At 47.6% G+C, this 12919-nt stretch overlaps 2 protein-coding genes across 8 annotated transcripts in view; one reads left to right on the top strand and one right to left on the bottom strand.

Moving 5' to 3' along the window:
• KRBA1 (KRAB-A domain containing 1) overlaps positions 1 to 157 on the bottom strand; it is a 53175-nt gene extending 53018 nt beyond the window's left edge. For all 6 annotated transcript variants that reach the window (XM_058179276.1, XM_058179281.1, XM_058179277.1 and 3 more), the window contains exon 1: positions 25 to 157. In XM_058179276.1, coding sequence (XP_058035259.1) covers positions 25 to 90 — 66 coding nt within the window. In that variant the 5' untranslated portion in view covers positions 91 to 157. The remainder of the gene's footprint in view (positions 1 to 24) is intronic.
• A 17-nt stretch (positions 158 to 174) lies between these two features.
• Positions 175 to 12844, top strand: LOC131196516 (zinc finger protein 398-like). Of its 2 annotated transcripts, none has more exons than XM_058179332.1 (7): positions 175 to 292; positions 2600 to 2845; positions 4102 to 4488; positions 6044 to 6173; positions 6498 to 6614; positions 8262 to 8369; positions 8810 to 12844. In XM_058179332.1, exons 2-7 carry the CDS (start codon positions 2822 to 2824, stop codon positions 10123 to 10125), a joined length of 2082 nt encoding a protein of 693 aa, XP_058035315.1. In that variant the 5' UTR covers positions 175 to 292; positions 2600 to 2821; the 3' UTR covers positions 10126 to 12844. The 2 variants fall into 2 exon arrangements, with proteins under 2 accessions (XP_058035315.1, XP_058035314.1); XM_058179331.1 differs by having other exon boundaries at positions 8259 to 8369.
• The last annotated feature ends 75 nt before the right edge of the window (positions 12845 to 12919 follow it).

Genomic DNA, 12919 nt, shown 5'->3' with positions numbered 1-12919 from the left:
CACCCCGAGCGCAAGCAGCCTTACCCTGCGCGCAGCCTCGCCTGCGTCGGGTGTCTCCGCCGTCCACAGCCATCCGGACACCGGGTTCATCCTGCATTCCCCCCACCCCTCCCCGGGAGTGGATGATGGGAGAATTCCGCGCTGCGCCCGGCCGGGATGCTCCGGCAATTGGGAGAGCTCGGCAGGTTCGGTGGATCGCGCGCAAGGCCCGGCTGGGAGCAGTAGTTCCTCGGGGGCGGGTGCTCTGCAACCCTCCCAGGGTGGGGAACTACGAGTCCCAGCGGCCACCGCGGTGAGGAGACCCCCGCCCCATCTTTTCCTCTCGTCCAGCTGACTGGGCTGGATAGCGCCCGGCTTTGCCCGGGTGGCTCCGGGCCAGGGATGCGGAGGTGCACCGGTGGGGGAGGGAGGGGATTCCTTCTATTCTTGGTCGGTGGGTTTCACTCCAGCAGGGCTAAAAGAGGGTGGGCTATTCTCCTGGATTGCTTTATTCCGCCTTGCAGGCTTTCCAATTTGACTCCCACCTCCCCACGTAACAGCCTCGCGAGGTTTTTGGGGATGGGGTCTTCCTCCTCACCACCGCTCCCCAGGGGGTCGACCCTTCGGCGACCCCCTTCCAAAGCCCTTCCTCGCAACTGGGTCTTGGGAGTTGCCGCGCCCCGCGCGCGTGAAGAACCAGAAGAAGATTCCCCTGGGAAGATTTGGGGATCTAAATTCCGTTTGGTCTCGTGATTTTAGGGGGGGCGTCTTTATATTTGGTGGTTTTAAGGGGGGAGGGGTGTTATCACGCTGTAAGCCAGAGAGAGAGAGAGAGAGAGAGAGAGGAAGGAAGGAAGGAGAGAGAGGGAGGGAGAGAGGAAGGAAAGGAAAGAAAAGAAAAGGAAAGGGAAGGGAAGGGAAGGGAAGGGAAGATCCAAAGGACTCTAGAACCTTTCCCCCCCCCATCTGAACTGATGAAGCTTCTTGGATTAGAAGTGAAATGTCTTCAAAGAAAATATCAAGAAAATCCAGTTGCCTTTTGAAGAACAAAAAACATCTTTTAGAATTATCCTCAGTGCTAGAAGCAAGGTGGGGGCTGCTCTCTATTTATATATCATCTCTCCAGCACTGATGCTATAGTTGGGTCATGAAACATCTGCAAGAAAACCACCCAGCTCAGGGAGCATCAAGGCCCCCACAATATTACTACTCCTCTTTATTATAAATTCCCGCATTTAATATTTTCTTTTTAAAAAATATGTTTGATTATAAATTCCTCCAATCAAATTTTCCTTTTTTTAGAAAAAGATGGTTGGTGATAAATTTCTGCATTCAATACTCGATTATAAATTACTGCATCAATATAGGGTTTTTTCTTTTTCATAGTAATAATTTAGATAATAACAATAATTAAAATAATAATCTTAAAATAACAATTTTAATAATGATGATCAAAATACAGAGTAATGAGAATCAAAGTACAGAAAAATTGCTATAGGCTGTGAAAACAGAGAACATTATAAAAACAATAGAAACAAAGCCACAATATAAGGAAAAACAGCTGGATGCAGATGGAAAACTAAAACTTTGCGTGGACAGCACTTGAAAAACATTGAAGGAAAATGTGATGACAACTTTACATGGGCATGGCTTAAGATGGGAACCATCAAAAAAGAAACAGAAGGTTTAATACTCGCTGCTCAAGAACAAGCACTACAAACTAATGCCATGAAAGCGAAGATATAAAAATCCACCAACAAATCCACCAAACTGCCGACTTTGCAACAACAAAGTCAAAACTGTTTCACATTTAATATGTGAATGCAGCAAAATTGCACAAACTGATTACAAAGCTAGACACGACCAAGTTGCTCAATTAATCCACTGGTCATTATGTAAAAAATACGACTTGCCTGTATCCAAAAAGTCATGGGAACATAAAGTGGAAAGTTATAGAAAATGAGAAGGTAAAGATCTTGTGGGACTTTCGAATACAGACGGATCGTCACTTGGAACACAACACGCCAGATATCACAGTTGTTGAAAATCGAAACGTGTAATTTATTGACATTGCGGTACCAGGAGATGCCAGAGTCGAAGAAAAAGAACAGGGAAAAAATCATGAAATATCGCAACCTGGCCATCGAAACTACACGGCTATGGATGAAACATGTAACCGTGATACCCATTGTCATCGGGGCACTTGGTACCATGTCCAAGAATTTTATAAGATACATCAACAAATTGCAGCTTCCTGTAATAATATCAGCGGAACTGCAAAAAACTGCAGTACATCGTACATCTTAAGAAGGTCCTTGGTTGATTCCTAGGATGTTGGCAGCAACCCATATCAACCATTAGTACCAGTCAATTGTATTTGTGATCCATTTTTGAATGTTCAGTTGACTGAGTTTCATGTTTAATGAATAAAGAAGATTAATAACAACAACAATAATAATAAGTTCATAATCATTACTTTCATAATTAAAAGTTCATAAGAACAAGCAAAAAAGGGATTTTAGAGAATGGGAGGAATGGATGCAGTTTTCAGTAAAACTAATTGTTTCCCCGACAAGGAAATCTTTTACAGATTAAGGAGCCTCTCTCTCTATATTTCAAGGAAGACCGAGGGCGCAGGTTGGAGTTCCGTTCTCCGGCCCCTTTTGCTTGGTCACGGCTAGGAGGGCGGCGTATTCCTCCGGGCCTCCAGGGGTCGCTGCTTCCGACGGGAGCCGCCACGGAGCGCACGCGCGATTCTCGATCCCCCGCGCTGAGGCTCGCTCAACGCCGGGGCGGCGTCCCAGGGCGCATGCGCGGAAGCGGCACCTAGCGGGCGTCGGCCATGGCTGAGTGGACGCCCGCCCAGGTGAGGGTCCGCGATGCCCTTCCCGGGCGGGGAGGGGGAGAGAGGCGGGGAGGGGCAGCAGGGAGGTCCTGCTGTCCAGGTTGGCTAGATGGGGGCTGGGGGGGGGGGTCTCCAGATGCCCCAGATTGGCTGCAGACTCTTTGGGGAACCCCGAACTCCCTGATTGACAGCATCAAAGGGTGGGGCAAAAGGGTTCCTGAGCATGTGCAGAGTGCTCAACAATGCACAAAGCCCCCCCATTTGGGAGGGGCTGTTGGGAGCAGCAAGAAGGATCCCCTTGAGAGTGGGGAGAGCTGTCAGATGGCTCGTTCTGTGAGGGGGAAGGCAATGGGGGGCCCTGGCTGGCTTTTTGGGGGGAGGTCTGGGGGGGCTCCAGAAGCCCCAGACGGGCTGCTCTCTGTTTTGGAGATCCCTGAACTCCCTGACTGACAGCATTAATGGAGTGGCTCCTGGGCATGTGCAGAGTGCACAGCCTTGCAGCAATGCACAAAACCCTCCATTGGGGAGGCTGTGGGGAGCAGCAGGAAGGATCCCTCTTGGGAGGGGGGAGATGGCTTCTTTTTGGGTGGGGGGTCTCCCACCCAAAAAGGGGACCGCTGGGGGGCTCCTGAGCATGGCAGGATGGGAAGCCTTGTTGAGAAGCCTTGACATGATTGGGGTGGGGTGGAGTGAGAGCAAGAAGGCCCCTGAGCATGTGCAGAAGGCATGCAAAAAAAAAAGTCCCCTTTGGGGAAGGGGTGGTGATGAATTTTACCCTTCGATTGTTAAATGAATCACCCGGTTGTTAAGTGAATCTGGCTTGTCAGAAGGTTTGAATGGTTTGAAAAGGGGATCATATGAGCTCAGAACACACATAAATACGACTCATTTGCCCAGCATCCAAATTTTGATCACATTAACCATGGGGATGCCACAATGGTCGTAAGTGTGAAACACAGTCCAAAGTCCTTTCTTCAGGGCTTTTGTACCTTGGAACGGTCACTAAATGGATGCACAATCGTCATTAACATGAGTTAATTGCCAAGCGCCCAAATACTGATCATGCAACAGCAGGCATTCCGCAACGGTTGTAAATGCGAATAACTGTCCTAAATCGGGGGGGGTGAGGATGGTATCTTCGAGCTGCTGCTAAATGAACGGTTGTAAGTCGAGGACTCCTCATACGGTCTATCCGTTTTCCGTGTTGTCTCCAACTGACCCTTTTCCCCGTCATCACCGAGCACGGGTGCTGACTTCTGATCTTTCTTCCTGGCTAGGCGTGGGAATGGGAGGTTGAGCCTCAGCACCTGGCGCCCTTCCAACCTCCCGCCATTTTTGACCAATCAGCTGAGCGAGAGATCTACCCGGCGGCCGAGATCTCCCTCTGGACAGTGGTGGCCGCCCTCCAAGCGGTGGAGAGGAAGGTGGACACATCAGCAGCTCGCCTGCTCAACCTCGAAAGCCGCACAGCCACTGCTGAGAAGAAGATCTTCGAGTGTGAGAAGACAGAACTAGAATTCAGCAGCCATCTGGCAGCTTTGGGCACCTTGATCCAGGAATACCGGGTGCTCCAACGGCGCCTAGAGAACGTGGAGAACCTCCTGAAGAACCGCAACTTCTGGATTCTCAGGCTCCCCCTCGGTCCGAAGGGGGAGATCCCCAAGGTAAAAAAAAGAAGCACACAAGTTGAATGCAACCACGCAATGGGTATGAATTCCACCTGCACCTGGCCGGCTGTGGATATGCCTAGTGTGACATGGGTGGCTTGCTCGGTCTCCAACCTTGGGAACTTGCTGGCTGAAAGATTCTGGGAATTGAAGTCCACAAGCCCTTTTTTAAAAAAAAAAAATATTTTATTAAACTTTTTTACATTAAAAACATAGAAAAAAAAGGAAAAGGTTATATTACTTAACAGCTATTTGTGGTGTTTTTCTTATAACAATAATCCGTGCAATGATTACAAACATTAAATTGTATATATTTGTGTTCTTGTTTTATCTATTGTTTATACTTAGTAACTAAATATCCTTATCTATCTCCTTTCTATCCAATTATACCACTGTTCCCATATATTATAAAATACCGATGTCTCTTTATCTTTTAAACTCAGCGTTAGTTTGTCCATTTCTGTGCAGTTCATGATCTTTTATATAACCAGTTTCTCTGTAGCTATACATGGCTGTTTCCAACATTGAGCAAAGGCCATCCTAGCAGCAGTTAATATGTGTAGTATTACATATTTTATACTCTTCACATATTTTTTTTAAAAAATCCCTAATAAAAAAAGTTCTAGATCCAATTGTTCATTTGTGATTTCCTGTAGCCACTCTTTAATTTTTAACCAATATTTATGGGATTCAGAGCAGGACCACCATATATGGTAATATGTTCCCTTTTTATTTTTACATTTCCAGCATATGGGGCTCATTTTGGGATACATTTTCGCTAACCTGGAAGGGGATAGGTGCCACCTGTAGAACATTTTATATGCATTTTCTTTGTATGCTGCTGATTTTGTTAATTTATAATTTCAGTTCCATATGTTCTCCCAGTCTGATAAATTTATATTATGTCCCATATTTTGACCCCTTGCAATCATACATCCTTTCACTACTTCTACTTCCAGCAAATATTTATAAATTTGGGTAATTTTTTTTTGTCTGGCCCTAGTAAAATTTTATCTAATTGTTGTAGTTTAAGATATATTCCATATTCTTTTATCTCTTGTTTGTATTGATTTTGTAATTGAAGGTAAGCCCACCAGTCAACTCGTAGTTCTTGTTCTTGGAGGTCCTGTAATGTTTTTAATTTTCCATGAATATCTAATAGATCTTTATATTTAAGCATTTTATTCAAATCTAAATTATTTGGGTGAATCATCGCTTCCATTGTGGGTAGCCAGATTGGGATTTTTATATAGTGTTTCTTTTTAATTTTAATCCAATTGTTTATTAGGGAATCTCTAATCAGATGTCTGAAGTCTACAAGCCTTAAAGTTCTCAAGGTTGGAGACCGAGCAAGCCACCTGTGTCACAATGAATGTGTCCACAGCTGGCCAGTGTCGCCGGCTGAGAATTCTGGGAGTTGGAGTCCTTTCCTCTTTAATCATGCCAGTTGGGGAATCCTGGAAATTGAAGTCCACATTCTTTCAACTTGCCATGGTTGAGAAAAATGCCAAGGCTGTCCTTCTTTGAATCTGCAAAACAGGTCTCATTTTAGGTCCCTGTGACGTTTGACGAGGAGCAAGCGGTCCATTTTTCTTCACCGGAATGGGCCAAACTGGAAGATTGGCAGAAGGAACTCTACCGGAACATTACAAGAGGAAGCTACGAGCCGCTGGTCTCTCTCGGTAAGCACCGAGTTTGCCTTGAGGTTTTTATTATTGCTTTAGGCCAGGAGTCCACAATCCACCGTAGAAGGAGCCGGGCTGTAGAAGTGGAACCATCCCCTCTCCACTAATAAGTAATTAGACAGGGCTCCACCGTCTGTTTCCTCTTCCTCCATCACTTCTTCTTCCTCCTCCTCCCTCCCTTCTAGCAATGATGTTGTTCTCAGGTTGGGTCACGAGACGTCTGCACCCAGCTCAGAGGGCACCAAGGAGACCCCTGCAGTTCAACCCAGAGCTACAAGGATTCTTTTCCATTGGCTTAACCTCTTTCTTTCTGTTCTCCAGACTCTGCCATCGCCAAAGCTGATGCCCTTCCCCCCCAGGCGGGTCTGGGGGCAGCACCCCATATTGCGGATCAGCCCTCAGTGGGGGAAAAGGGACTCCCCCTGGCGCCCAAACTAGGTGCGTGAAACATCCAAACAGAGTGTAGCTTTCGCTCTGCAAATTTCTCTCCTGATCCCCAGTTGGTTCTTTCATGGTTTCTTTTTCTTTTTAACCCATCTCTGATTATTCTTCAAAGCCCCCAGGTCCCAATCGACCCTGGAGAAAAAGGATTGTCCTTTGGGAGGAAGGGAGGCAAGAATCACACTCATCCCTTTCCAGGATGGTGTGCATGGCTGAATTTGGCGCGAGGGGGCTGGGTTAGACTCTGGCACCAGAGCTTCCCCCGTCCCCATTTCAGGCCAAGAATGGGGTATCTTGTAAGCGCTGGGAAGCCCCGAAGTTCCCCAGAGAAAGGCTAGGAGTTGGTCCTTCTTCTGAAGCATTCTTAAAGGGCTCAAAAATATGAGAGGCTCCTTCCAGGCCTGAGTCTGTAAATGTAGACCCCCACCTTCCATTTTCCCTTCCCCGACTTTCCAGGGGACGCCATGATTCGCACTCGTTGCCGTGGTTTGCCTCTGGGATGACTCGATGTTCGGCAGCATTTAGAAAGTGACTGATGCTCTATGAGCTGGGTGGTTTTCTTGTAGAGGTTTCATAACCCAAGGTAGGTAACATCATCAGTGCTAGAAGGGAAAGAGGTTAGAGACCATATCCTGTTCCCTTCCAGCACTGATGTTGTTACCTAGTTGTGTCATGAAATGTCTGCAAGAAAACAACCCCTCAGAAAGCAGCAAGGCCCCATAGTCCTCTTCCTCCTCCTCCTCCTCCTCTCCATAACCCCCTTCTCCCTTCTTAGCATTGATGCCGTTACCTAATTGGGTCATGAAAAGTCTGCAAGAAAACCACCCAGCTGAGAACCAACCCCAAAGACCCTTCGTTTCAACTCTGAGATAAAAAAAATCTTGGATCAGAAGTTCCATCTTCTATCAGCAGTGCCAGATAGAAAGTCCCTACAGAGAATGGTGAGGACAGTGGAGATGATAGAAAGCTTGCTTCCCATCATTCAGGATGCTGCTTATAAGCGCTGTGTGCTTAGAGCTCAAAGCATTGTTAGAACACCCCCACACATGGATTGGTAAATACAAACCAATGCAAATATAAGTATGTATAGGATTGAGTAAAAAAGAACAAAGAATATATACCATTGCTGATACGACAAGCTGTAAAATACATAACGTTATGTTTGTTATGTGTTTTTAATGTGGTTTTTTTGTGTGTGTGTTTTTCTTCCTTTTGTTTTTAAGGGTGAAAAGCTTAATAAAAATTATTTTTTTAAAAAAAGAAAAGAACACCTCCACCTCCCCCCGTCTGTTTCTGTCACTCCCTTCTGGGATGTTTCAAAGTATTTCTAGCAGGGCTTCCCAATTCTGTAGCAGCTTTGTTCCCTAGGCCATCCGTCTGGGAAACTTGCAAACATGTATACATCCAAACTAGATTGTGTTGTTTCTGTGTGTCATGCAATATGTGTAGGTATATGCATAATTTTGTACTGATTGATTGATTTTGTCATGTTTATGTAGTGTATATAAAGGTGGAGACCCTTTGAGAGCTGTATGCAATGATACTTCATTTTAATGTATGCCATTTAGTCTACATTCAAAGTCACAATAAAGTTATTGTAGTTCTGTATCGGTACCTACCTATGATCCTCTTTCCTAACAGCAGAACCATTGACATCCAAAGACGATCTTTTGTCCTGGATTAAGCAGGAGGAATCTCCCGGTCCCGGGAAATGGAATCTGGAGAGAGAGATCCCTGCCATCCTCGGCTACGGTTAGTGTGGTCAAATGATCACAGGGCTCCAGGAGAAGCCACGATGCCATCTCATCTGACATGATGTTATCGCATTTCCTAGGGAATTCTGGGAGTTGAAGTCCATCTTCATCTCTTAAAAGCTTGTTGGCTGGGGGATTCTGGGAGTTGAAGTCCACCCATCTTAAAAGCATGCTAGCTGGGGGATTCTGGGAGTTGAAGCCCACCCCTCAAGTGCCCATGGCTGAGCAACATGCCTTCAAAACATTTGCACCTCTCGTCTCCTTCCAATGACAACCTCAAACATTAGCTCCCTCCTTCACTGCAAAATCCATCCATTTAAGGATTCCCTTTGATTCAGATTCCTCGGGGGAGGAGGGGTTCAAATGATTCGGCTCCAGTTTCTACCCCTGTTTTAACTGAGTTATTTCCCCCCTCCCCCTCGTTCTCCTCTCTTCCAGATGAGAGCACCAGAATCAAAAGTGAGGAACAGAAGCTCCAAGAAAGTCTGAAACAAACCTTGCCTGTCCGGCTCCATGCAGCACCCAACGACAAGGTCTTGCAGACCTCCAGATGTTGCCAGAGACAAAGCTGCCCTCAGGGTCAACCTGCCCCTCCTCCTCCTCAAAAGCCATCAGAGGAGCTACGCCACCCCAATGAAAGAACCTGCCCTGAACCCGAGGCCACCCCGCCAGCAACCTGCTTGAAGGAAGGCCAGCTGAAATGTTTCAAGGGTCTGGATGAGTTTTCCTTGCCGCCAAGGATCCCCGCAGGAGAGGAAGTGTACGGGGAAGGGGTCACACCAGTGACTGAATCCGGTGTTCCCCAGGTCCCTGAGCCCTACCTGTGCCCGGAGAACAACAGCTTCAGCAATGTGGCAGTCACCGAAACAGCTGGCCAGCCGCACGCCTGTTCCCTCTGCCCAAAGACTTTCCGGCTCAAGACCAGCCTGCTTATCCATCAGAAGACCCACGCTGTGGGAAAGAGTGACAGCCCCTTTGTGTGCTCTGAGTGTGGCTGCGGCTTCAGCCACCAGGCCCAGCTGACTCGGCACCAGGCCATCCACGCCGACCGGCCGCACCAGTGTTCGGAATGCCACAAAGCCTTCAACCGCAAATCCAGCCTGGTGGTCCACCAGAAGACGCACCGCGAGCGGCCGCGCCCTTTCCAGTGTCCCCAGTGCAGCAAGACTTTCATCAGGAAACAGCACCTGGACGATCACACCCGCACCCACACAGGGGAAAAGCCCTACCAATGTCCCGAGTGCGAGAAGCGCTTCGCAGAGAAGTCCAAGCTGACCAACCACTACCGGATCCATACCGGGGAGCGGCCGTACCGCTGCGGGCAATGTGACAAGCGCTTTGTGCGCGCCCACCACCTGGTCAAGCACCAAAGCAGCGTCCACCAAGCTGGGGCTAAGTTGTTCTCCTGTCGCGAGTGTGGACAGAGTTTCAGCCATGCCCAGGCCTTCCTCAGCCATCAGGCCAGCCATGCCAATGGTGAGAGGCGCCACCGCTGCACCGAGTGCCTCAAGACCTTTGCCCGCAGAAAGTACCTCCTGGAACACCAGCGTATGCACACGGGAGAGAACCCGTACGCCTGCCCACACTGCGGCAAGCACTTCCGATACAAGCAGTCACTAAAGCAGCATCTGCGCATGCACCGGGAGCAACCACCACCACTACCATCTGGGCCTGCTGTGCCCCCAAGCCTGCCAGTCACCAACCCCCTGGAGAAAAACCCTCTCTTTGAGGCCAACCCACCCAATGGGACCTGAAGCTAGGCCGCAAGTAAGTCCTTTGTGCCAAATGAACCCCTGGGCTACAATTGGCCCGTTGGTGGGCCAGCTGAGATCCTCGCTGCCTTCCGTCGGGTGGCTCCAATGCTGCTTCTCTCTCCATGGAGGGGCTTCCTTCTTGCTTGCTGATCAGGACCATGTGGGGTGGGCTCTAGTCCTGTGGAATAAGCCCAGCTCCCTGCGATCAGAACATACCAACTGTCTGAAATATTTCTTCGATGGAGACAGCAGCTGAAAGACTCACCATCCTGCACTGCAGTCTGAGGAGTTGCACGTCCTGGCCAAACTGGGGAAAAAATGCGCCTAAAATGTGATCATGTCCACTTACCTTCTTGGTTCCATTACCCAGCCCAGCACTGGAAGCCGGCCTGCTGGAGTCAAAAGGGCCACATCCCAAAGCCGTGGTTACCTCACCTGTAGGGAGAAAGACACAGACCCCAAGGTCGTTGTGCGTGGCTGTGGTTTTCTGGCCTCGGCCTCCACGCACTTCACCAGACAATCAGAGGAAGGTTTGAAAACACTTTGCGTGCAGCGGGTACAAAAGATAGCCCAAAAGTTGGAATTGATTGCCACCTGTCTCTCGTCTCCGGAGGGCCAAGCAGAGCAGCTGTCCATGGCCAGAATTCAGAACAGTTCCATGCTCGGTCTACAGGAGCTGCCTACTCCTCAAAATATCCTTCCTTATTTCGCTGCTGTTGATCCAAAGCTGCATTGTCAAACTTCTGGTTTACCAGTTTTCTGCCAATGTCGACCTATGCGAAAAAGCTCTTTTGCCGAACGCTTGGCTGCCGTTTTCTGTGTGATACATTTATTGCCGAGACACTGATGGGGTCCCAGTTCTTATGCCCTTCCTGCCTCTTCAGACAGTGACATGAAATCACGAGTTTTGCCCTGTCTCTTCAAATTCTTTGTCACCAAGAGGATGTACCCTCCACATCATTCTCTCTAGCCCTGAAAATGCTCCCCACCCCCAAAGAAAGAAGACTCGGTAAGCGACCCTAAAATCATGGCCATAAGCCGAGACCTCCAGCCCACTTCCACACCAAGTTCTCACTACTTTAAATCCAACTGTAATATAAGTAGTTCTCAATTTACAACAGGACTACCTGTATTATTCTTTAATACAGGTAGTCCGCAACATACAGTTCATTTAGTGACCGTTCAAAGTTACAGCAGCATGAGAAAAGTGACTTATTACTGTTTTCCACACATACAACCATTGCAGCGTTCCCAGAGTCACGTGATCCAAAATTTAGGCATTTGGAAACTGGTGTGTACTTACAACAGTTGCAGTGTCTCTTCTTCCAACAAACAAAGTCAAGAGGGAAGCCAGATTCACTTAACGTGACTAACATAGCAACTGCATTGATTTACTTAACGACTGTGGCAAGTAACGTCGTAATGGGGGGGGGAGACATAAATCAAAGGAAAAGGCTGCATCCCCTAGTGGCATCTTGCAAAATGGTTCTGAAGTTGCGTGCAAGCATGCTGGATTGTCTATTTGATACTCTAAAATGTTACCGGCCCCCGTTCTCGCCTCATTCCAGAGCACCACAACTGTGTAGAAACTATGGGGCGGGGGAGCGGGGAAGGGGAGAGAGTGCTCTGCCAATTCCAACCCTCCACCTACCAATTGCTACCAAACCTATCCCTGCTCCATTCTATGTCTGTTGGCCAAAACAGTGAGGCTTGGCTTCCTAAAGCCCAATATAGGTAGTTCTTGACTTACGACAAGTCACTTAGTAGCCATTTGGAGTCACAACCAGCCTTGAAAAGGGGACTTGCAATTCGGATCTGAAGTTCCAGCAATTGCCCTCTTGTGTGGTCACATCTTCATGCATCAGGTCATTGGCAACACAGCCACATTCGCAGCCATTTTCCAGCATCTCACAGACACGACTGCGTTTGGCAAAGGTTTTATTGAACACTGAGACTTAATTTCTGCTTTTGGGCAAAACAGCGCCGTGGCAGATGAGGGGTTCACTTATCGACTGCGGTGATAGGCCGTACTGACGACCAAATAAATTGTGCTACGTGTGATACCAAACCGACATTGTGCATCCCTTTTCCCACACAAGGCAGATAGTTCTTCCTACAAAATCTTTTTTCAACTCTTTCAGCTTTTCCTGATACAACCCACACAGCTTTCAGTACATCACAAACACGGACGCACACTTTCCCTGAATATGATCAAGGGGGAAAATATAAGGAGAGAGACCATTTGGTTTAGTCTGTGGTTAAGGCATTAGGTTAGAAAGCAGGTGAGTTCTAGTCCTTTCTTAGGCATGGAAGTTGGCCAGATGACTTTGGGTCAATTACCAGGAGATGGCGAGTTCTAGTGCTGCCTTAGCTATGAAAGCTGGTTCAGTAACTTTAAGTCAATCTGGAGACAGTGATTTCTAGTTCTGCCTTAGGCATGAAAGCTGGCCAGGTGACTTTGGGCCAATCCTGGTGATTCCCCATATCACTTCGATGGTATAAGGTGGGACTAGAACTCACTATTTTCTAGTGATTGGCCCAAAGTCACCCAGCCAGCTTTCACACCTAAGGTGGGACTAGAACTCATTGTCTCCTGGTTTCTTGGCCACCATCTTTACACAATTACGTGCAAACTATTAAAACGAATTATTTTTTTACAGAAGACCAATATATAAGCAATCCTGGTTTAGGGACCACAATCAGGACCAACAACTCGGTCATTAAGTAATGCAGTCCATAAGTAGGGAAAAATCACAATTTTACTTTTTCCATTCATACACAATTTACTTACAAT

This window comes from Ahaetulla prasina, chromosome 4 (assembly GCF_028640845.1).
Source record: "Ahaetulla prasina isolate Xishuangbanna chromosome 4, ASM2864084v1, whole genome shotgun sequence".
NCBI classification, from domain to species: domain Eukaryota; kingdom Metazoa; phylum Chordata; class Lepidosauria; order Squamata; family Colubridae; genus Ahaetulla; species Ahaetulla prasina.
This window is presented reverse-complemented; position numbering and strand designations above follow the sequence as displayed.